Source organism: Podarcis erhardii, assembly GCF_964252035.2.
Source record: "Podarcis erhardii genome assembly, chromosome: 8".
In the NCBI taxonomy this organism is placed as follows: domain Eukaryota; kingdom Metazoa; phylum Chordata; class Lepidosauria; order Squamata; family Lacertidae; genus Podarcis; species Podarcis erhardii.
The window spans coordinates 20,801,352-20,825,001 of record NC_138499.1 but is presented as its reverse complement, the minus strand read 5'-3'; the positions used below and the strand labels follow the sequence as shown (position 1 = coordinate 20,825,001).

Here is a 23,650-nt window from a genome sequence, read left to right as displayed (position 1 = left end):
TAAAAAGAAAACAGGAATTAACCGACAATATAAAGTTTCTGTACAATTTGTATAATTGGGTTTAAATTTGGAAAATCAATAAAAAAAGAATTGCAAAGGCAAAAAAAAACCAGTTCTGGTACTGGTCTTCCTGCACCTCAAGGAGCCTGGTTCAAGTACAGTTGATGAGAGAGATGTTCTCTTCCCAAGCTAGATGACATGCAGCTGGCTCCCATATCCTTACTGCAGAGGAGGCTGGCAGCAGCAAAAGAAAATGTTGGGGTGGGCAATGATGGTCAGACTCTTCCCCAGCCTCCTGGAAGTACCAACTGCTGGTGCAGCTCTTATTGAGGCACATCTTTTTAGAAGAACGATGTCAATCAACATTTGATGATCTCCTTCGAGCAGTCAACAATAGAAAGTGTCCTTTCATACTGCATCACAGTGTGGTACGCTGGTTTGACATCATCTGATGGTGGTGAATACAGCACAGAGGGTGGTGAATACAGCACAAGATATTATGGGCTGTCCCGTGAATCCGCTGGATGAAATAGCGGAAGAATGTTGCCTCAGGAGAGTGAGGAAAATTCTCAAGGATGATTCCCACCCTGGCCGGCACTTTCTTGATCTCCTGCCCTCAGGCAGAAGATATAGAAGCATGATTAGTCACACCAACAGGGCAAAGAACAGCTTCTATCTGTGGGCTGTTAGGCTGCTGAATGAAAAAGATAACAACAGGGCAACTGACTTTCAGGTTTGGTGGGTGGGTGTCAGTAAACGAGGGGAATTAACACTAAGAGAGTTGAGTGGGGGGTGCTCGTGTAATCTCACTGTATACAAGTTGTACAAGTGACAATAAAGTATTTCAATTTCCATCTAGCAGCCAAGCAAAGCCACAGTCCAACTACTTGCCACCCAGAAAGTAGGTGCAGAGGAAGAAAATTATGGGTGCTATGAAAGCCAACTTTGTCCATTAGGGCTGGCCCTAATTTCATTCAGCCCACAGAGATGAGTGACACAGGGAGTCCTTCCATACTGCAACCGTAAGAACATATAAAAATCCCCTGCTGCATCAAGCAAAAACCCCATTTCATCCAGAATCCCGTTCTCACAGTAGCCAACCAACACCCCAAAACACGTTGTTTCACAAAAGCACCAGTTATAATTGTGATGTAAGGAATGCCCCCCAGAATACTACAGTAAAAAGGGGTGAATCTCTGGTTGCTCCTATTTTATTTTATTTGAAATTCAAAGGAAAAGAAAACCCACCCTTGCCAAGTGACTGCTTGGGCATTTAGGCAAGCCCTGAATGGATCTACTTTATGCAAAATGTACACTCAGTTTCAATAAGTTTTGTTGGTACAGACGGCAAGCTCTTCACCCATTTTAATATCTGTTCATCAAGTTATGATAGGCATCAGTAAGCAACACCGAGCACTCAAAACTTCAAGAATTTCTTGCTCAAGACTCCAGAGTGAAATGAGCAACAGATGATCCTTGTCAACAATTTGCTAGTTGCCTACTGCATTCTGACTACCATATTACAGAATGCACACTTCATATCTGGTTGGTATTAGAGTGCATAATGAAGAACATATTTACATCCTGTATTTTTCCAACTCCATCCACCACGTTATAGGATTAATGAGTCTTGAGTTCACATCAGGAGCCAAATTGTTCTAATAAAATATGAAGCAGTGCTTATCGGCTCAAGAGGCTGGAAGGGGCATAGTTCACATGGTCATCGTCCTCTACAGTATATTTCCAACTCAGAGGAAAATTCGAACAAGACTGTGTTTGACTGCCATTTACCTCTGAAAGCTGCTGAGGAAAAGGTTGGGTCAGAGTTCCAGGCATTACCAATTTTACAAAGATCTATGTCAAAGATCAATTCGGTGAGGTTTTTTCCTCCATGTATAGAAAATGTGGTCAGAATTATTAAAAGCTAAACGAGTTAATATATAATGCGAACCTAAAAGGACTCTCCTACAATCCCGTGAGTCATTTCCACACTGGTAACGTTGGGCAAAATATGTAACCAACCCACTTCTAAGGACCAGTTGATTTGGTTGGCTCAACATCACATAGGCAACACCAGCATACAACCAAACCAGGAATTTGTCCCAGATGTAATTGCAGACATAGCGATTAAGATGGGGGGCGGGATGTATTAACACGCCAAGTGACATTTCATAGTAGTGGATATTAAGTCCAGTACAGGCAGTATGCATCAGAGACTATCTGAGGATTAATTCTGTTCTTCACCCAAATGACAGAACAACCAATTGCCTGAAGGTTCTTATTTCCAAAGGTGTCCAGTCCAGTGTTCAAAACTCGCATTGTTCTAGGCGCATTTTGCGACAGGGAATTTAATTAGCGCAAGCGGTTTCTGAGCTCTGGGAGTAGTACTGTGCCTAAGATTTCAGATTAAAACTGCAGAGTGGAAAGAAAGGAGGACCTTTTTCTGCCTCCCCACTTCCAGCTACTCTCTGAAGACTGGAGAAGAGACCCTGTTAAGAATATTAGGGGATGGGCAGGGAAAGGACCAGACCATGTGAAAAATGAACATAATATTTTAGCTGCGGTTCCGTCATTTTCAGCTTTGTATTCTTGTTATTAAAAAGCGTGCCTAGACTTTCCGTTGTTGCGCCCATAACCTAGGTTTTAAGGTGCCATCTAGCTCCTAGCTTTCTTATCTCAGTTTCTAATATTGATCCAGTCATAGCTATGCCCATGCACTGTAGTCAATAAAGTTGTGGCCTGATCTGATCCCATTTCAATCATGCCGTGTCTGTTATTTTACCCTCTGTCAGTGAGGTGGAGGAAGTGCAGAGCCTGGGTCTGAAAGTGGTCGAAAGTGGCCTGGCTAATTTTGAACACTGGTTCCAGGGCTGCGACTCACCGATTCCCTTTGCATAATGGCCTTCACATCCACATTAGCCTCTTAGCTTCATGGGGATACCTGGCAACTTATGAATAATTTATTATTATTATTATTATTATTATTATTATTATTATTATTATTATTATTATTATTATTATCCCGCCCATCTGGCTGGGTTTCCCCAGCCACTCTGGGTGGCTCCCAACCGAATGCTAAAAACAATACAGCATTATGAAGTATACCTTGCAACAGAAAATTCACAGAATCCTTATTTAACGAAAAATTCCCAGGACTGGGAGACTGGCAGGGATGCAGGGTGTGGGGTGTGGGACTGAGATGAGACTCAAACTGGCATAAAACAAATATACATTTGTAGCAAAGATACACAGTAAGTTTTCGGTTAGCTACCGAAGTGCCAACAATCTAAGGATTTCCTAGACGACTCAAAGCGAAACATATGAGCTACACATGCAATAGTGAGAGAGCAGCGGGGGAGGGCACACATATTTTCACTCTAAAGTGGAATAAAAGCCACAGAATATAAATGAAAAAGAAGTTAAGACTTTTGTAATTAGAAAGAGCCAGCTGCAGCTAATAAGGGGAAGGAATGTCAAACTGGGGAGGAGGGTTGTTTAACTTTACAGCAGAGGAGACACTGAACCCTAGTAAATTAATGGGTTCTTTCATTGTACGAATTCTGGTTAGAAAAGCTACAAATTTGGGGGGGGGGGAGAGAGAGAAGAGTACCGGGAGCTGATCTGGTAAGAACACAACTTCTAAATGGAGGTCTCCCAGTCAGGTAAATCTTTGGCAAAAAACACTAATCCGTGTCAGGTGACGCTTCTTGTATTCAACCACATCCAGTTGATCTCCTCAAATATTTTCCTTCCTCTCCTCCTTAATCTTTCCAGAGTGTGTTTAAGTAGCACAGACTAATGTTATTTTACCCAAAGAGCCTCAGATTACAGCCGGCTGTACATGCCGTAAGTTTCACTTGCTGGCTGCTTGTAAAAGCTATTAGGAGAAAACATCACGAGATCAGGCCCAACTTCAGATTCAGGTTGGGAAAGGTTGCCTTTCGGTGCTTTTCCCCAAAGTGGAGAACTGCGTGTTCATTCCTCTGCTAATGTTTCAGTAAGTCAAATAAAGGTTGAAAGCTGCTACCTCACGCCCCCCCCTCCCGCCGCCGCCCACCCGCTCCAAGACATTTGATGGAAAGAAATTTGGAAGGGAATGAAAATGAGAACTTGAATTCCAACTCCAACTGGCTGGAGAGTGGAGACTTTTTAAAAAAAGAAAAAGAATGGTAAAAGTGACTTAAGAAAGGAATTGCTTCTCTGGGTGCACAGACACATGTATTTTGTCCCACAGCCACAACTGCCCCTGGGCAAAAGAGGGAATGCAGGTTTTGGAAACAACAGGAAACCCTGCAAAACCTGTTTAGGGTCACTGAAAAGCAAAACCTAGCATCTATTGAAGAATGATCATCGCAAGACGTGCAGAACGCCCTTAGCAAGGAAATTTCTTCAGTTTCAGAAGCCTGATGGCCAAGAGAGAAACTGGCCCGATTTTTAAAATTATGAGCAAACCAGAAGACACTTTGCATTCAAACACACAGACACCCAATAAATGTAAATGATGCTGTGTGTTTCAACACTGTCTGCAGCTGTCCTGGAGTATTTTCTTCCGGTTAATGCATTTCTGACATCAAATATGCTCCTGCCATTACTGAATTTGGTCCATTTGCTACAACTCACTTACATGTAGAGAACACAGCTACATGTATCAAGGAAAGTCAGTTAGGAGAAGGGATGGGGAATAAATTTTATTCAATTCGCGACTAAATGCAAACCTACATCATTTGCTCTTTCTGAAACAGTATCTGCACTGAAAAACAGCTAACATCAGAAATTCACGTTTCCTCCAAATTTTGCTGTGCTCCAGCCAAGTAATGTGAACAAACATATTGCATTTACTGGAGTAAAGTGTGCATATAAACGCATATGTTAGGGATATTAACATACAAAAATGCATTGTATCAGGGATCACTGCTTTGCAAGAAATGTGTACAGTGGTGCCCCGCAAGACGAACGCCTCGCAAGACGGAAAACCCGCTAGACGAAAGGGTTTTCCGTTTTGGAGGCGCTTCGCAAAACAAATTTCCCTATGGGCTTGCTTCGCAAGACAAAATGTCTTGCGAGTTCCTGTGGGTTTTTTCCCCTCCCCCCCCTTTTCCTAAGCCGCTAAGCCGCTTATCAGCTGATCCGCTAAAAGCCACTAAACCGCTAATAGCGCTAATCCGCTAAGCTGTCAATGGGCTTGCTTCGCAAGACGAAAAAAACGCTATACGAAGAGCCTCACGGAACGGATTAATTTCGTCTTGCGAGGCACCACTGTATATTATGCAAGATTGCATACAAACATGTGTACAGTCGTACTTTGGATCTCGAACACCCTGGAACTCAGACGTTTTGGCTCCCAAACACCACAAACCCAGAAGATATTGTTCTGGTTTGCGAACATTCTTTTGGAACCTGAACGTCTGATGGGGGTTCTGTGGCTTCTGGTTGGCTGCAGGAGCTTTCTGCAGCCAATTAGAAGCCGCGGTTTGATTTTCAAACATCTTGGAAGTCAAACGGACTTCTGGAACAGATTCCATTTGATTTCCAAGGTACGACTGTATATTAGTAGAAATTCATGGGTGAATTTTCATGAGGGCTTAAAAAAAACAAACTGGAAGTGTGGAGAAATGAACTGAAGGCTAAAGAAAGACAGAAAGCAAGAGAAAGAGTAATTGTCAAGTTCGCTCATCCCTAGCTATCATGCCTATAATGCAACAGGCAAGCAAATCAGATCCCAAGGCTTCTCTGCTTCCAAACCCTTTAGTGCCACAACTACCATTTTAGCTCCCAACTCTACAGAGAGTACTCCATCTATGCAAAGTGGCAGGAGTACATGAAGCTGCCTTATAGCAGGTGAGGCTATTTATCCACCTAACCCTAGTGCTGTGTGGGTGGGCAGAGGTCTTTCTCATCACCTACCTGATCTATTTACCTGGAGATGATAGGCACCAGAACTGCAGCCCTCTGCATGCAAAGCAGGGCTGCCTTCACACGGCAGCTTATTCCATCTCCCTTATGTCTCCCCAATTGCTAATTTCTGCATCACACTATATTTGAGATTGCACACAATGTAAAAGCCACTTCCAGAAAACTAAACAAAGGCAGAGAGGGGAAGTCCTGTTGAACAAGCAGAAACCCTTGTGCTTAAAAATCATAGTTTCTGCTTAAAAATCATAGTTCTAATTCTTGCCCAGATGTCTAAACACTGAACTCCATTAAAAAGGAATGTGTTCAGGTTACTTTGGGATGTGGAGAGTCCTTTCAAATGTGGAGGGAACCACCAAATCAGCCGCCCCATTTTTGCTGCGATTTCCCCTCCCCTTCAACAGTTGACAAGCCGCCCCCTGAAATTAAGCCCCCAAGTGAGACCAACCTCAAATCAACAATTATATCTAACAGTAGGAGGGAGTTGTGGCAACCCCATCTAATTCAGCAGGATTCCAGTCCCACAACAAAGAAACCACAACCCTCGAGTTCTCTGTGCCCAGCTGAACTCAACATTGCATTGATTTAAATTAAGAAAAGGGGGGGGGACCCTTAACTACTTTCAGACACTTATATTTGCCAATGAAATATCCATGCCAGATTGCCAGGAAGCAGATCCCTGGCTGGAGAGAGACCATGGTTTTAAGCAATCTGTTAGGTGGCAGAACTGAGCCATCCCTGCCCGTAGTGTGAACATTCGTTCATTTTGTCTCACTGTCAAATAGGGTTTTCATAAGTTTTGATTTCATTAAAAATCAATAAACTAATTTTATAGGGAAGGAAGAATGTGCAAAAATATATATCTAAGAATGGGAACATGGTAGGAAATATAGAGTCAGTATATCACAACAATGGGATTTAAGTTATTTAAAAGCCTTTATACTGTATTTACATCTGATCAGAATGATAATAATACAGTTGTACCTTGGTTTTCAAGCAGCCTCATTCTCTAACGTTTTGGCTCCTGAACGATCAAAACCCGGTAGTGACTGTTCCGGTTTTCGAACATTCTTTTGGAAGCTGAACGTCTGATGGGGCTTCCACAGCTTCTAATTGGCTGCAGGAGCTTCCTGCAGCCAATCAGAAGCCGCTCTTTGGAAGTCGAACAAGCTTTCAGAACAGATTCCGTTTGACTTCCAAGGTACGACTGTAATAATTTTATTATGTATATGCCACCCATCTGACTGGGTTTCCCCAGCCACACTGGGTGGCTCCCAACAAAATACTAAAAACACAATAAAACACCAACCATTAACAACTTCCCTGAACAGGGCTGCCTTCAGATGTCTTCTAAAAGTCAAATAGTTGTTTATCTGTTTGACATATGATGAGAGGGCATTCCATGGGGTGGGTGCCACTACTGAGAAGGCCCTCTGCCTGTTTCCCTATAGCTTCACGTCTTGCAATGAGGAGCAGGACCTCAGTTTCTGGGCTGGACAATGATATAGCTCTCACAAGGAAACATGTAACCAATAGATCATTATTTACAAGTAAAATGAATATATACACGTACTTAACACTTGTGCAGGGCCTGCAAGCACGTCATCTACAATATATAGTTGTAATCCTTCCAACAAACCTGTGAGTTAAGTCAATATGATGGCTCCCCATACTGCAGATGAGAGCACTGAGACAGAAAGTTGCCTTCTGAAAGCCAGCGTATGAGCTCCTTGCTGATGCAAGATTTGCACCATGTTTTGACTCACAGCTCAGCTTCTTTGCCACTATGCTAACCAGATGAATGGGTATCCATTCATCCATAAAAGGATCTGAATCATCTCACTTTTTATAGGCATTCCTTTGTTTTGTTGGTTCATTAAAGCCAAGGACAACATCTGTCTACATCTTGTTCTACTGTAGAAAAATCCTGACTTGTACACTTGCACGCTATGTGATATTAACGGCGTGAATTCAATTAACATGCAAATCTTTTGTTATCCTGTGCAAATAGCAGCCATGGGGCAATCTAAGCAGTTGCGGACAGTAGGGATTGGGATGTGGCAGTGGAGTATCACTCTGTCCTCCAGACAAAAATTGCCTGTGTGGTTGTCATTGCAAGGAAAGCTCCCATTGGTTCCAATGGAGGCTTCCCTTGAAATGCAAATAGCAGCTGCAGAGAATAATAATAATAATAATTTTTATTTATACCCCGCCCTCCCCAGCCAAGGCCAGGCTCAGGGTGGCTAACAAGTAATAATAAAAACAAGTTGAATGAATACAACTTAAAAACAAGATTAAAATACAACTTTCAAATATTGAAACATTAAAATATTAAAATGCAGCCTCATCACAGGAGGAGAAAGGAAAAAGAAAAAAGAAAGAGGGGGAGGGAATCAAATTGGCTCCAAGCCAAAGGCCAGGCGGAACAACTCTGTCTTACAGGCCCTGGTCTCATGAGGCAGAGCATTCCACCAGGCCGGAGCCAGTGTTGAAAAGGCCCTGGCTCTGGTTGGAGCTAATCTAACTTCCTTAGGGCCCGGAACCACTAGGGTGTTGCTATTTATGGACCTTGAAGCTCTCCGTGGGACGTACCGGGAGAGGTGATCCCGTAGGTATGAGGGTCCTAGGCCATGAAGGGCTTTAAAGGTCAAAACCAGCACCTTAAATCTGACCCTGTACTCCACCGGGAGCCAGTGCAGCTGGAAAAGCACTGGGTGAATATGCTCCCATGGCAGAGACCCCGTGAGGAGCCTCGCTGCAGCATTCTGTACCCGCTGGAGTTTCTGGGACAGCTTCAAGGGCAGCCCCGCGTAGAGCGAATTACAGTAGTCAAGCCTGGAGGTGACCATCACATGGATCAGTATGTTTCTGTAAGTGTATTAAGGACCATAGAAACCTACAAAACATATGGAGTCAATATTGGTGGGGAGGAGTGTGCACATCACAGGCAGGAATGCCTCCACCATGCTGCCTTCGGTTCACATGCAACAATCTGGTTTGAATGCAATCCGTGGTTTATGAAGCTAAGATCAAGTGCTGTGCTTCCCCTCCTCTCACTGCTGCCCGGCTTTGGCATTTGAGTCCTGGTTAAACCATTTCCCCATTGTGTCCGAAACAGGAAAATTACTTAACATTAATGGTTTACTAACCAGGATCTGGAAGCATATAATGCAGTAACAGGCTTTCCTGTTTCATCATTCATAGATAACATTTGTACAGAGTGACGAACTTGAAAATATTGCTATGGGAAACGTTCATTCTTCTGACTGTAGCCGAGTGTCTTTTGCTATCCATACGGGCTCTTTTGTGGATGGTCACAGTAGGAGAACTTGAGTTCGGGAATAGACTTCACGTAAGGGTGAGGAACTGGCGCCTCTCCAAAAGACATTCAGCTCCCAACAGCCCCAGTCAACAAGGCCAAAGGAAAGAGATGATGTAGTTGTAGTCATAAGAACCTCTGAAGAGGTTCCCCATACTTGCTTTACATCCTAAACCCAAAGAGAAATGAAACATCAAAGCTGGGACCCTTTCTCTCACAATGGCTATGTCTGATCCTCAGGTCCAGAGACCGGATGCCATTGAATAGCAGCTGCTGGGGAACAACAGTGAGACCAGCCTCTTGCCTTCAGTCCCTGCATCCGGGTACCCAAATTGATAAATACGGATGTGGTACAAGAGTTACCTTTAGTCCAGTCCAGCAGCTCTTCTCATGGTGGTGTAGTGGTTAGAGCAGGGGTGGTCAACCTTTTTACACCTACCGCCCACTAATGCATCTTTCTTGATGGTAAAATTTCCTTACCGCCCACCAGTGCTCGATGGAAGGAGGATTCAGCATGTGCCGTAGAAGCCCCTAGTGCCCACCTAGAATCCTGAAACAGCCACTAGTGGGCAGTAGGGACCAGGTTGACAACCCTTGGGTTAGAGTGTCGGACTAGGACCTGGGAGAACAGGGTTTGAATCCCCACTCAGCCATGAAGCTCACTGGGTGACCTTGAGCCAGTGTGGTGTAGTGGTTAAGAGCGGTAGACTCGTAATCTGGTGAACCTGGTTCGCTTCCCCGCTCCTCCACATGCAGCTGCTGGGTGACCTTGGGCCAGTCGCACTTCTCTGAAGTTTCTCAGCCCCACTCACCTCACAGAGTGTTTGTTGTGGGGGAGGAAGGGAAAGGAGATTGTGAGCCGCTTTCAGACTCCTTCGGGTAGTGATAAAGTGGGATATCAAATCCAAATTCAAACTCTTCTTGAGCCAGTCACTCACTCTCAGCCTAATCATCACAGGGTTGTTGTGGGGTGTTAAAGGGAGGAGGAGCACTATGTATGCCCCCTTGAAGAAAAGAAGGTAGGGTGCAAATGCAAGAAGTAGAACCATAAATAAACAACATTCTTATACAGTATTGCTTTTAAGCTGCTGGATCAATGGACTAAGGGGAAGGTTAGGTGTCCCTTCCCCCTCGCTTCTTTGCGAGACACACACACACACACACACACACACAGAGAGAGAGAGAGAGAGAGAGATCACAATCCTGTAAAGATGTACCAGGGAACAAGACCCTGACCACAGTGGTCTTATTTCTGATAATGTGCACACACAGGATTGCATTGTGACACCCTTTACATGTGAACAAGATGGATATCAATGCCCTTTACTGCAGCCTCAAGGCTCCTAGCATCTGAGATCACAAGCCAACTGCTCATGTTCAGTGAGCTAACATAACTTAAAAGCACTACTTTCCACCTTGACAAGCGATGCATCTTATTGATTCGCTTATTCTTGGCTGTTTTTTTATTTTATTGTAAATATTGTATTTTATTTTAAATTTTGATTGGAAAAGTTACAGCAATCCTCACTCAACATCCAAGCTCTCAAAAGTGCCTGTCCTTTTTTTTAAAAGCACAAACAGGTAGCTTTTCTCAATAAATAATCATTCACCCTCATCCTCAAAATGCTGCTTTCAAACTGCACAGATCCTACATCCTGCCATTCACATGGGGGGTGGTTATAGTTACATGACACATGTTTGAAAACCCTCGATCAGGTTATCCACAGCCTTTTTCCTCCCTGCACACATGCCAGGTGAATAAAGGAAAGGGCAGGTACGATCTTGGTATCTGCCCACCTGCAATGTGGATACACAAACACACACAGTGCCAGGACCACCTACATCTGTTTCCAAATCTGAATACTGTGGGGTAACGCAGACTCAAACTGCAACAAGCTTTTATTTCCAGGATGAAACCAGTTTCTCAAAACGTGCTTTCCAGGGACAAAAAAATTAAGCAATGGATCTAGATTGAGTATGGACTGCATAGAAAAAAGCAAGTGCTAAGTCTCCACTGATCCCACAATGAAATGCGGTGTGTGCGCAGCCTAAGAAGCCGTCGAATGCATTTATCGGGCATTACAAGTTCCCCAAGCAGTGCACTGCACTGCCACGGTTTGCAGAAAGAGCCAGGTGATTCCCATCCAAAAATGCATTAGGAGATCAAAACGACATCAGTGCATTAGCAATCTTGGAAAGCCAGCTCCTGAAAGTGCTATCAAAACACGAGCTGAAAAATCAGGACGGGCTTTTCCTCGTAATTGGTCTGCTGGCTTGCAACCCACATACGTTTTGAAATATTTGCAAGAGGTTTGTGAGGGGAGCACTATCCTTTCCCAGCTCTCCAAGATCTGCGATGACACCTACCTGCAATGCCAGCAAAACAATTTGAGATGTTGGGCTGGTTATCCTACGAATGGAGGTCATCAGAGCGGGGCCTGTTAAGCACGGCTGAAGCACGGCTCTTCCAAAATTAGCCAGAAGCTAATTTTTTTAAAAAAACTTCCTGCAGAAGCACAATTTGATCTAGCAGTGCCGTTCCCTGTGGCCGAGACCTTCCTACCTGGTTGCCTAAAGCCACACATATGAACACATGCACACCATACATTAAAAGCACCCCTCCAAAAACCCAGAGAATTGTAGTTAACTGGTGCTGGGAACCATAGCTTAATAATAATAATAATAATAATAATAATAATAATAATAATAATTTATTATTTATACCCCACCCATCTGGCTGGGCTTCCCCAGCCACTCTGGGTGGCTTCCAAAAAAATATTAAAATACTGTAATACATCAAACATTAAAAGCTTCCCTAAACAGGGCTGCCTTCAGATGGCTTCTAAAAGTCTGGTAGTTGTTGTTCTCTTTGACATCTGGTAGGAGCAAACAAAGGCTCCCATGATTCTTCAGGAGTGGAATTCTGTAAATGCATAAAGTTTATGCAGCCTCAGACGTCCAAGCCCCATTCAGCAAAGGTTCCCAGCAACGCTCTGCCTTGTTTGCAAGCAAATGCTAAGTTGAACTATGGTTTAGCACGCTGGTGAATGGTGAGAAAGTCACAGCCACTTCGCTTATCCCCCACTCCTGCTACGCCTCTGGAAGTTAAGCCGCGGTTTGGCTTGGCATCATATCCCAAACCCAGGCTCTTCGTTTGTCTGCCCCCAAACAAAACAAGAATAGCCCTTGGTAACAGAATGTGGCTTGTTTGGAGTAGGACAAGCTATACGCCCAGGATTCAGATGTAAGGCTAACCCAAGCCACGGCTTAGTTCTTGGTAGCACAGGAGGAACAGAAATGAAGCAACCATGATTTTCTGACTTGCATCTATGCTAAGCCATAGTTTATTTTAGCACTGTGTACAAACCAAGCTACAGGTTTTTTTTGCATAGGTTCAGCCCATTTCCTATTGAGCGTAGGGGAAGAATGAGTAATTAATGCTTGAACAGCCTCTCTTAATTGTCCCAATGTCATAGTCTGTTCTATTGCAGGGGAGGGGGTAATTACCGATTCCTCTGATATCCTCCCATTTTTATAACAAAATATATTATACTACTCTCTCGCTTTTTAAGAATAATGCAAGGCATGCATTCATCCTCATTGCAGGAATAGAAATTGATATGAAGGTGAGTTAAGAAAAGGTGTTCCATGGGTAAAATAAAGACTTACTCATCACTGATCCCACACCCATCAAGAAGGAATCAATTGCGCTAAACCTGCCAATTTAGAATAACAAGGCACAGGATCCACAAAAGACTCAAAAGTGTGAATTCATATTGCTTTGTTTAAAAAGGAACCGGGAAGAAATGCATTAAATTATCACAACATTAAATCTGGGGTGTCATGTGGACAGGGCAGAAAACATGCACACATGGAATGCACATAACGTACTGCAAAGTAGGGTGTGTACAGCAGGGATGTCCAACCGGTCAACTGCAATCGACAGGTCGATCCCCTGGTGCTAGTGGTCAATTGCAGTTGATCACAGGCTCACTTTGAAGGTGACCCAGAAACTACAACTAATCCAGAATGCAGCAGCTGGACTGGTGACTGGGAGCAGCCGCTGAGACCTCATAACTCTGGTCTTGAAAGACCTACATTGGCTCCCAGTACGTTTCCAAGCACAATTCAAAGTGTTGGTGTTGACCTTTAAAGCCCTAAACAGCCTCAAGTCCAGTATATCTGAAGGAGCATCTCCACCCCCATCATTCTACCCTGACTCTGAGGTCCAGAGCCGAGGGCCTTCTGGTGGTTCCCTCATTGCGAGAAGTGAGGTTACAGGGAACCAGGCAGAGGGCCTTCTCGGTAGTGGCACCCGCCCTGTGGAACGCCCTCCCACCAAATGTCAAAGAGAACAACAACTACCAGACTTTAGAAGACATCTGAAAGCAGCCCTGTTTAGGGAAGCTTTTAATGTTTGATGCATTATTGTATTTTAATATTTTGTTGAAAGCCGCCCGGAGTGGCTGGGAAAGCCCAGCTAGATGGGCGGGGTATAAATAATAAATAATTATTATTATTTTCCTCTATGGTGGAAGAAGAGCATCTGGCCCCACCTCCTCGCTCTGTTCTTCAATTGCACACAATCTCGCAAAGATGTAAGAGGGAGTTATTGCTGCTGGCTATTGATTTTTTGCTGCGCCCCCCCCCCCTTAAAAAAGCTCAACAACTTGGGGTCCCTCCCTCCCCCCCCAAAAAATGGGTAGATCACTGGTGTACAGCATTAGTGGGCTTTTGCACTGTAAGGGAACAAATCATAGCATATCCACAGAGACAGATTAGCAGCTTAAGGCTGCAATCCTATACGTGTGTCTATTTGGAAGCAAGTCTCCTTGAGTTCTATGGGGCTTACTCCCAGGCAAGTGGTTATGGGATTGCAGCCTGCCTCATAGAATTCAAAATACTCCAAAATAATTCTTAACATGACTGTCCCATAGCATGAGAGTTCTGGATTACAGCAGAACAGTATCCATGTTCCTTCGGAATAAAGTTCCACTGTGCTCAGCAGGGCCCAGGATCACATCCGTTTTCCCTCCCCTTTTTTTTCCATCTCTGCAGATCTGTGAAAAACCTACCCCAACACAAAAAAGGGCACATCCAATATTAGAAAGGCTTTCTTTGAGGAGGTATTCCACTTAAAAGCCAAACCACTGACACCACAGCGCTCTAGCGCCGATGCATTAAAACAACACGAAGAGATTTGGATGGGCAACCTAGAGCCTAATTGTCAGGCAGTGTTTGTTTAATAAAAAACTAATTTTGACAGGGCAGGGAAGCCGAGCTTATTTCTCAAGTTTGGATAGAGCAAAACGCTGGAAATTATTTGCTCTGGGCTTGCCTGACTATGCAATTGTGTCTGTTCCGCTTAATCCTCTGCACACATTTTTCCTGATAGGAATAGGTATCTATCACTATCCTGTCCAAACCTAATTTTGAAAGGGCAGAAAACATGGAACTGTATAACACAGAGAGAGAGAGAGAGAGAGAGTTGTGCAGATTACAGAGATAAATGTGTGTAAAGCCCATCTGAAAAACCAATAAGTGGTTTATAAAAGAACTTTATTTAACTGGGCACTGGATTGCATTTGTGGGGCTGCACCCTGTATGTTTTAAAGCAACGTGTGGAAGTGTGTCGTAACACGTTTGTTGCTGTTGCTGTCAATGCAAAGCTACTTTGGGAGGAGACCATCGGGAGCAGAGAGGGGTTTAACCCTTTCGCGCAAAGCCCGTCTTCCCCACACAATTCCAAATGCATGTTTCCACACATTTGAAACCCAACACATTTGGTGGGGGGGACTGGGACAGGCAAAAGAGCAATAAATCCATGGATGGGATAAAAATTAAGCACCTCTTCATTCTTCTCCGTTGTATATTTCATCATCCCCAAACTCATTTTCTTTGTTTTTTAAAAAAGGCACCGATACACTGTTGCATGCATAAATGCTTAACATGTACCTTGCCCCTTAATCACGCTTGTGTTTCTTTCCTCCCCAAATAACTCAAGAGACCCAGCATATTTTATGAATTCCAGAAAGCCCCTAGTGTACATGGCTAGGAAAACAAACAAATTGGATGGTTTGTGAAACTCTATATAGCACAGCCACCATAACCTCCCAGAAGAATATTTGCTAAAATCCAGCCTTCTACATACAGACATATGAATATATATTTCATTCTGCCTGTGTGTGTGTTTTTAAGCTGTATTTTAAATACCATTAGTCAAAAGAAATGACAGATTTGCTTGCCATTCTCGACTGGATGCGACTCCACAGAGGAGACGATCTACGCCAGGAATTTTATTTCATTAAGAAAGTGATATTATGGAGCATCTGAGATCACATAAGAGACACAAGAGAGAGCCAGGAAGGTTCTACATGCCAGTACCCCCCAGTGTGTGCCTGATTATTTGCAGATGGGTGTGTGTGTGTGTGCAGGGGAAATTGTTACAGGAATCTTAATTCCATGTTTCGGCGTTCTGCAGTAAGCATCGCTTTTACCCTCCGCTATACGCAAAGATTGGCCATTAACATCCTAGTACACATTCCTTTAAATTAGCTGAACACTTTGCATTTTCATAGACCACAATAAAAAGCCCAGGAGTGACAGCAGAGACTAACTTCAATAAGTCAGCTGTCAACACCAATTCTTATGCAGCCAATATCTGAACATCCAACAAGAAGCTAAGCTCGACTCAATCTCTTTGGGGCAAGCCAGTCATCCCATAAACACAACCACTGGTCTAAGAGCAACTCGGGAACATGGGATCAATTAAAACCAGCTTATGGGACTTTCTTTTTTCTTTTTAGCAGGAGGGGAGTAGAAGAGGGGGATAATTCGCACAACGCGGGTTAGATTTAGGTTCTCCTGCTACGCAGTTCTTAAGCCGTCTTGCAAAAGACCGTCTAGCCTGGGGTCTGAGGTAGTTCCACATTTACTTAAAGGCACACACTACAGCTTTTATGTTGACAAAGGAAATTCAACTGGTCACTAATCAAAAGAAGAGTATGATGTTTTAACCACTCACTACCAAAAAGAAGAAAAAAAGTTTAAGCTACCTGGTAGAAAGTGGAGGGGGAACGTAAAAAAAAAAAAAATCTACACGCTACACTTCTACAGAGAACACTACTTTGCACAATTTTGCCATCCCAAATTTCTCAGGACTACTCAATCCTCAGTGCAGTTTTCACACAGTCCTGAAAACCTGCAGTTGTATTTCACAAAGCTTTAGCAAAAAAAGCAACCGGGTTTTAACGTTACCCAACAAAACCTGGAAAAACATATAGGAGGAGGAAGAGAGGACTACATACAAAATTGATTTTTAAATGGTAGGTGGATTTTCAGAGATAAAAAGCGGGAAAGTATATGCATTCCCTACAGACCTTTTCAAAGCGACGCAGGTGAAAAGGTGCAGTGTGTGTTTCTGTCCACATGGGTGCTGTTATATCAACATTTTGCTTGTTCTGTCAGCTACGGCTTCTTGCTGATGGAAAGAGATGATGAAGCGAAACATTTATTGCGCCTAAAGATTCGGTTATTTCCCTGTGTATCCTTGTTATGCCCAAATACCTGCTCATCCGGGGGTTCAATATTATACACCATTTGCTGAAAGGATGTCACCATTCACGACAGTACAATCATCTCACCGGGCAAGATGCATTGTTCAGACACTCTAAAACCATCCACACAGAGGAAGCAGCGAGATGGGATAATGTGAAAACAGTTACGTTGGCTTGTTTTTACCCACTGTGCTCATGCGCAGAGCACTAACATTAAAAGGTTATTTCTGCTATATGGCAGACTTCAACAAACAATGTACAATTGAGGATTGGGGGTGTGTGTATTATAATTATTATTTTGCCACAGGCAAAACTAGCACCGTGGTCCTTTCCTTTTACAGTATAGGAAAGCAAAAGTACCCCTTGCATACATTTTGAGACAAAACCATCAAATTAACGACATGTCAACCAAGACTTGACACTGGGTTACATAGCCTCCTCTTCAAATCTAACAAAGATCACATCCGCAATATACATTTAAAGCACATCACTTCTCCCAAAGAATCCTGGGAAAGTTACAGTTTCAAGTACCCTTAAACTAGACCCCAGGACTTTTATGGCGGGAAAGTCATGTCCTTTAAATGTATGGTATTAAACAGTATTAGATTGGTGAGCATTACTGGCAGGGCCTTTTCAGCATTGGCTCCATACATATATATTCAAGATATATACATAGTGCTTTTCTTTTGGAACTCCCTTCCTAGGCAGGGGAAGGAGTGGCCCCTCCATTGGTGTTTCCTTGAAACTGACACTGAAGAGCTTTTTATTGACATTTCCACTATTCTGCATCTAACTGCTGTTGTTTGCGTGTTTTAATTCTTTATGCTTCACTGCCAGTTTTTAGTGCTGTTTTTCTGCAGACTTTGTTTAACCGCTGAAGCTATTTTAGCTGCTTTCCAGGTTGTAGTTTGGATGGGCTGGATCCAGACTAAACTAATTGCACTTGAAATAAATGGTGCTTCAGTTACATCATTGCAAACTCCTCCCCTTGATTTCAATGGGTGCCATCTGCAATTAGCAGAGCACAGATATAACTCAATATGTCTGATTAATTTCATTTTTAAAAATTCTGTCCTGACCCACTATGGAAGGATTATTCCTTTCAGTTTCAATAATATGTTTTAGTGCACAAATTACCTTCCCTTTGCTGTTTTAGCATGATTTTTATATTAATTTCGTGTTGGTCAATTTTTAGACTGTTTTGGTAATATTGATGCTGTTTGTTTTTTAAAAAAAATGCATTTGTTTTAGGGATTGAGTTGTCTTTGTATATTTTGCTGATTTCTATAAACTTTGGTAAACAAACAAAAAAAATCTAGAAATAGCACAATTTAAAAATCCCTCAAAGACACCCAATAAATACTTATATACATAAACAAGCTGTCATTAAATCAAAGGCCTAACCAAACCCAAACATTATAAGGCTAGAAAGCAATCAAAGCAAACTCCACACTCCAAGGAACAACTTTCAAGTCATTAGCATGATACAATTTAATCTATATAATCCAAATCTACTACCACTTCCCTTCAGGCAAAGCTTAAAAGAAAACAGTTTTATATTAAAGTCGCTTGGTCAGCTTCAAGGCAACCAGCAGGAAAGAAATTAACTGGAGTCTTTCTTTTCTTTTCTTGAGGCGAGACAATGGGTTTGAGTGCTTCAGAACTTCACTTGGGACACAAACTGCAATACGCACAAAATTCGAACTGCGGTGACAACTGTGGCAACTGAAGCCAAGGATCGGAGTGGTGGAGAGTGATCACCCAAGGGAAATAAAAGAATCTTAGTACTCTGTCACCGAACAGGAGCTCAAAAAGGATAGACTGAAGATGCAAAGACTGGTCTGTTTTGAACAGAAACAAGCCATCTCACCAACTGGAGATGTTTGGTTAATTCACTTGTTAGGCTTAAGACTGATGCAAGAGGTCTCTATAAACACACAAGCATTTGTGAGAAATAACAGATTCGTTGATCTGTACAGCTCAATTGTTGTGTACATGGATAGTCAACCTGTGGAACACTACCTGTGAAAAACCGTACAAATAAATGTGCAGCTCAAGCTGTACACAGGTTGTACACCCGTTGACCATAATGTGTGAACACAGCCCAACACATGGGTGTTTGTTCCTAGAAATATAATCACTGCAAGAGCTAAGGGTGCAAGCCTGTGGTTATTTACCCAGAAGCAAAACCCGCTGAATTCACAATTAGGGTTTTCTCTCCGGTGAGTATTACAGGACTGCAATCGAGATAAGAGAGTATGAAGGAATCACACTAGTGCTGGGAAGGGACTGAAGACAAGATGATCCAAACAAATATTCTGGCCCACAAACCAGGATACCACATCAGCCACACCACAAAGTAACTCACACCATTCCAAGCAGTGTGGTTAACAGGAAGTGCAACCAACTTCTATTTCCTGTTTCACACTTCTTTGCAGAATGCCACATGTGAGGCTGGTGCATCTATCCTGCGAGGAAATGCATATGCTCTGTGCAATAATAGCTAATGCATCCCCCTGTGAAGAAGATGTAAAAAGATAGAAAAAAACACGAAACAGAAAGCAAAAGTAACTTCAGGCTTCCTTCCCTCCCTTGCTCCTCTCTCCAGCTTAAAGTCTCAACAGCAAGGAACACAAAAGACCCTTTCAGTCAGAAGTATATTCATGGAACAGCTTACTAGTCACCTAGTAAATAGTCACCTGTCTAGTTGCCCACAGCAAATTCAGATATAGCTCTAGGAAATCAGGAATGAAAGTTGCCTCTTGTCACCCCCCCCCCCTTTTAAGCCCATGTGTTCCTTTTTTCTTTTTACAGACTCCTTTTCAAGGCTGCTTTAATAAAGCAAACTCAAGCGAGTGAGTCAAGCCGCAGAACACTGAGCGAGGGGACAGGGAAAAAAACCAGTGAAAATGGGTTAACTACGTAATCGGACCTGGAGGAAAGTGACTTGCTGTACTCAAACTATCAAATTTTCCCCAAAAAGCAACTTTCTACATCTGCTGGCATACGTTTTCTGGAAATGATAGGGCTGCCAGTCACTGAAGAGAGTGAGAAACAGATCCTCAAGTTATTAGGTAGATCTCGATGAATCACTACTGAGCTGCAACCGTCTTCTTGGAGCAGCAAAGAGTACCAACAGAGAATAGATTTCCCACATTCTCTTGATTTCCCAAACAGGAGAGGCACAGCAAATGAGTTTGTTCTATAAGCAGCACCATCAAAACAGTCCTGTCATTCTATGCTGCGAACTGGGGAGCAACACACTAAACTAAAAAAAGAGGTGAAATGAATGCCAGCTGATGGAGGGACTAATGGGGGCCACCATGCCTGGCTAGCTGTAGAATTCTCCCCTATTCAGTTGGAGTGAAAATTCCTCACAACCCTTAAAGCAGGAAAGTTACAAGGTACACTTACAAAAATGCACGGGAGTCGCAAGTTAGCACAGATCAGCCGTGAGAGTGAGCAGCATTCAGTTGTGAGCATGTATAGCAGACAACCACTATTACTGCCCGCATTAAAGGATTTACTGTCACTCTTTGATCACTATCTAGAAATCAGATGCTAATGCTGCAATCCACTGCGCACTTAGCGAGAACAAAGTCCCACTGAAATCTGTGTGACTAAGCATGTACAGGATCAGACTCTTATTTCCTACAAGACAACCTACTGCCCAATATTCTCTAGGTCTAGGAGATCCATTGCCAATGAATGGATTTATGCTGCAAACTCAGACTGCCACACACCATCCCTTACACACACACACACACACACACACATACTTATTTATTTTTAAAGACCTTATTCAATGACTCTAATTGAAAAAGTTAACCTCTGTGAATCCCCCAGAGGGACCAGCCTAGAGGGAGGGCGGGCATGTTCAGCTCAGAACACCTAGAGCAAAATTATTATCTGCAATTAGCTTGCGTTTCCTTCGCTTGGCCCATGAGCTCTCTACATAGAAAGGTCACATCCTGTACTCCATGTAAACTTATTTGCAATCATTATCATCCTCCAGCTCTGATTCACAATCGCCAGCACACCGGGGGGGGGGGGATTGTTTTACAACTTTTTAGCCCACCTTGACTGCCGTTCCGACAAAGCAACTAGAAAGCATTAAAGCATAAACAGGCCGTTCAATTTCAAGTGGCTAAAAATGCACTTTTCCCACCGCAATCCTACACCAGCAAGCCAGGGGCAAAACTAGGCTTTATTTCACCTCGGTCAAAGACCCAGTTTGGCACACATGCAACCCATGTGCATTTGCATGTACACACACAGGATAGGAGTCTCAATGGCACCCTCTGGAGACTTCACCAGGGCAAAAAAAAACCCTGGCCAGCCTCCCCACCCCCACCTACAGCTCTGCAGCAAGGCTGTGGTCCTATGCACACTTACTGCAAAATCCACTAAGTGCAGCACAATTTGCTTCTGTGTGAAGGTGCATATATATAGGATCAGCCTGTTACCCACATGCCTGGGACCGATTTATGAATGACCCTAATTAGGATTAGAATGTCTGAATCAGACAGGAAGGGCTCAAGGGCTTTTAATGGGGTGTCCCTCTACTGGGAGGGGGGAAGCTTGTGAGAAAAGGAACTTTATTTTTTCCGCCATGGAAAGGGAAGGCCAAATGAACCAAAGTAACCCTATGCAGCCTTTTAAAGCTGGGAGAGACTCGGATGCCATGTCAGCTACTGGAGGCCACAAACGGGCAAAACCAAGTGGGGAAAAGGGAAGCCAGCCAGCTTGAGGAAAGATGTAGAGCCGGGAGGTGGGGGGAGGTCCGGAGTAGCCTGGGTAAGACGCTACTCACCTCTCTTGCTGCGTCTCCAGCGGCCGCCTTGGCAGTGACTGTAATCCATACAGTTCAGGATGATCAAGGCAAAAGAGAAGAAACGGAACTGCATCCTTCGGCTCCGGGGACTCGCGGCAGCAGCAGCAAAAGGACGGGGGCTGCAGGTCGCCGGCAGCGGCGCCGGGGAGTCACCAGAAACCGCCCTCCTTGCAGGCGGCGAGGGGACAAGGCAGAGCGAGGCGCGCAAGGCAGGACCGCGGCGGCGGCGGCGGCGGCAGCTGCAGCAGCCAAGTAGCTCACACGCCTCCGGAGCCCCTTAGTACATCCAACGAAGTCCCGGCAACTTGCAGCATCTCCTCGGACCTGAAAGACGGAGGAAGGAAATAAACGTTAAACACGCGCGCGCGCACAGACACATAATACGGAGCGATCAATAGTTTTAAGGCTGCCTGCAACCCTGTATACTCAGTTACACGGGAGTAAGCCCCGCGGAACTCTACGGGGCTTACTTCCGAGTAGACGCGTCCAGAACCGCCCGTTGGGCTTTGCACACTCTTGAGAGTAAGCAACCTTGACTCCGACGGGGTTTACTCTAGAGTAACCAACCAGACAACGGGCTGCATCACTAGTAACCAAACCTATTTCGAAGGCTGGATCCGCATGAACGCGGACAGTATAGATCTAAGCCATTCCTTTGCTCCGGCTCCCGCCCCCCAGTAGATCAACCTTTAAGGTTCCCTGGAAGCAAGGTGGGATCGACGCCGCCCGATCCTGGTTATCTTCAGGTTGGGTCCGTTCGATTCCGACGAGCCTCGCAGCCCGATCCTCGACGCGCGTTCTCCGGGGCGCAAACCTTGCGCGGCGTTTCCCTGGCCTTCCAGGTGAGCGCGATGCAGCCGATCCCGCGCACGTGTTTTGGGGAAGAAGCCCCGCCGCTCGCAACCAGGGCCTTTTAAACCTCGTGCGCAGGAAGCGCGTCCCGGCAGGAACGAAACCGCGCTCACCCCAAACGTAGCCACACCCTGCCCCCAATTCAAGAGTCGCGCTGATTCCCCTCGACAGGGCAGCCGGGCTCGCCCCCTTAACGACCGAGACGCTCAGAGGTGCTTTAAATAACGCGGGGGTGGGGGAGGAAGGAAGGGGGAGGGGGGAAAGAGGAAGACCGAAAGAGAAACCTCGCTTTGAATCAGGGGCTGGAGAGGCGCAATCCCTAGTCGTTAGGCGCGCAAAAGCGGAGTTTACCTCCCCTGACGGCGGGCGCCACCCTGTGCACGCCGCCGGCCAGCTCCTTCGCTCCCCCGACGGCAGGTCAGCCGAGCGCCTCGCCTCTGCTGCCCACTAAACAACCTGGAAACACGTGGGCAGCCCGGCGAAGTTTGGGGGTTGCAGCCGCGCTGCAGTTGCTGCTGCCCGGCGCGCGTTTGGAGAGCCGCGTTCGCCCCGGCGCGCTGCTGCTGCTGCTGCTGCTGCTCCACGGAGGGATCCCGGCGCCAGTTCCTCCCCAGCTCCGCTGCGGCACAGAGGTGAGCGAAGTTCCCGTCCTCTGGGCTCAGCAGCCTGCTTTCCCGCTACTTCTCTTATAACAGCGTCGCGATCATGTACGCAAAGCCAGCCCCGCGGCTGCTCGGGGTGATTCCTCCGGCGCTCGCCCGGAGGCAGCGGTAAGCAGATGGCGCTGTGCGCCACAGCATTTCCCCTTGGACGCCGCCGCCTTCTGAGGCCTTGCTGCTGCTGCTGCTGCTGCTGCTGCTGCCTTCCCAAAGCCCCAGGTCAGGCATCTTAGAAGCTTGTTTCCCAGCAGCAGCTGCTGCAAGAGGCAGTGAGGTGACCCAAGCTTCACCGGTGGCATTGCTGCCTGTCGTGTGCGTACCAGTTAAGGAAGGTGGAAGTCGGTGCTTGCAGGTCATTGGCACTTGTTTTGGCATATCCCCGTTTCAAGCCCACAGTCAAAAGAGTTGTCTGAAAATGCTGCCCATCAGAAAAAAGATGCCTCGCTCATATCATTGTCCCATGAGCTTGGTGGATTAAGTGATCTGATTCATTGTGAACTAGGTTTGAACACTACCCACT

The 23,650-nt window shown here is 44.8% G+C and overlaps 1 protein-coding gene across 2 annotated transcripts in view; it reads right to left on the bottom strand.

Moving 5' to 3' along the window:
* RSPO2 (R-spondin 2) overlaps positions 1 to 23,237 on the bottom strand; it is a 105,001-nt gene extending 81,764 nt beyond the window's left edge. The window contains exons 1-2 of one of the 2 annotated variants that reach the window (XM_081874782.1): positions 22,823 to 23,237; positions 21,599 to 21,943 (exon numbers count right to left, since the gene is read on the bottom strand). In XM_081874782.1, coding sequence (XP_081730908.1) covers positions 21,599 to 21,692 — 94 coding nt within the window. In that variant the 5' untranslated portion in view covers positions 21,693 to 21,943; positions 22,823 to 23,237. Of the gene's footprint in view, positions 1 to 21,598; positions 21,944 to 22,306; positions 22,649 to 22,822 lie in introns of those variants that run through there. The other variant, XM_081874783.1, reaches the window with a different exon arrangement.
* Between the last annotated feature and the right edge of the window lie 413 nt (positions 23,238 to 23,650).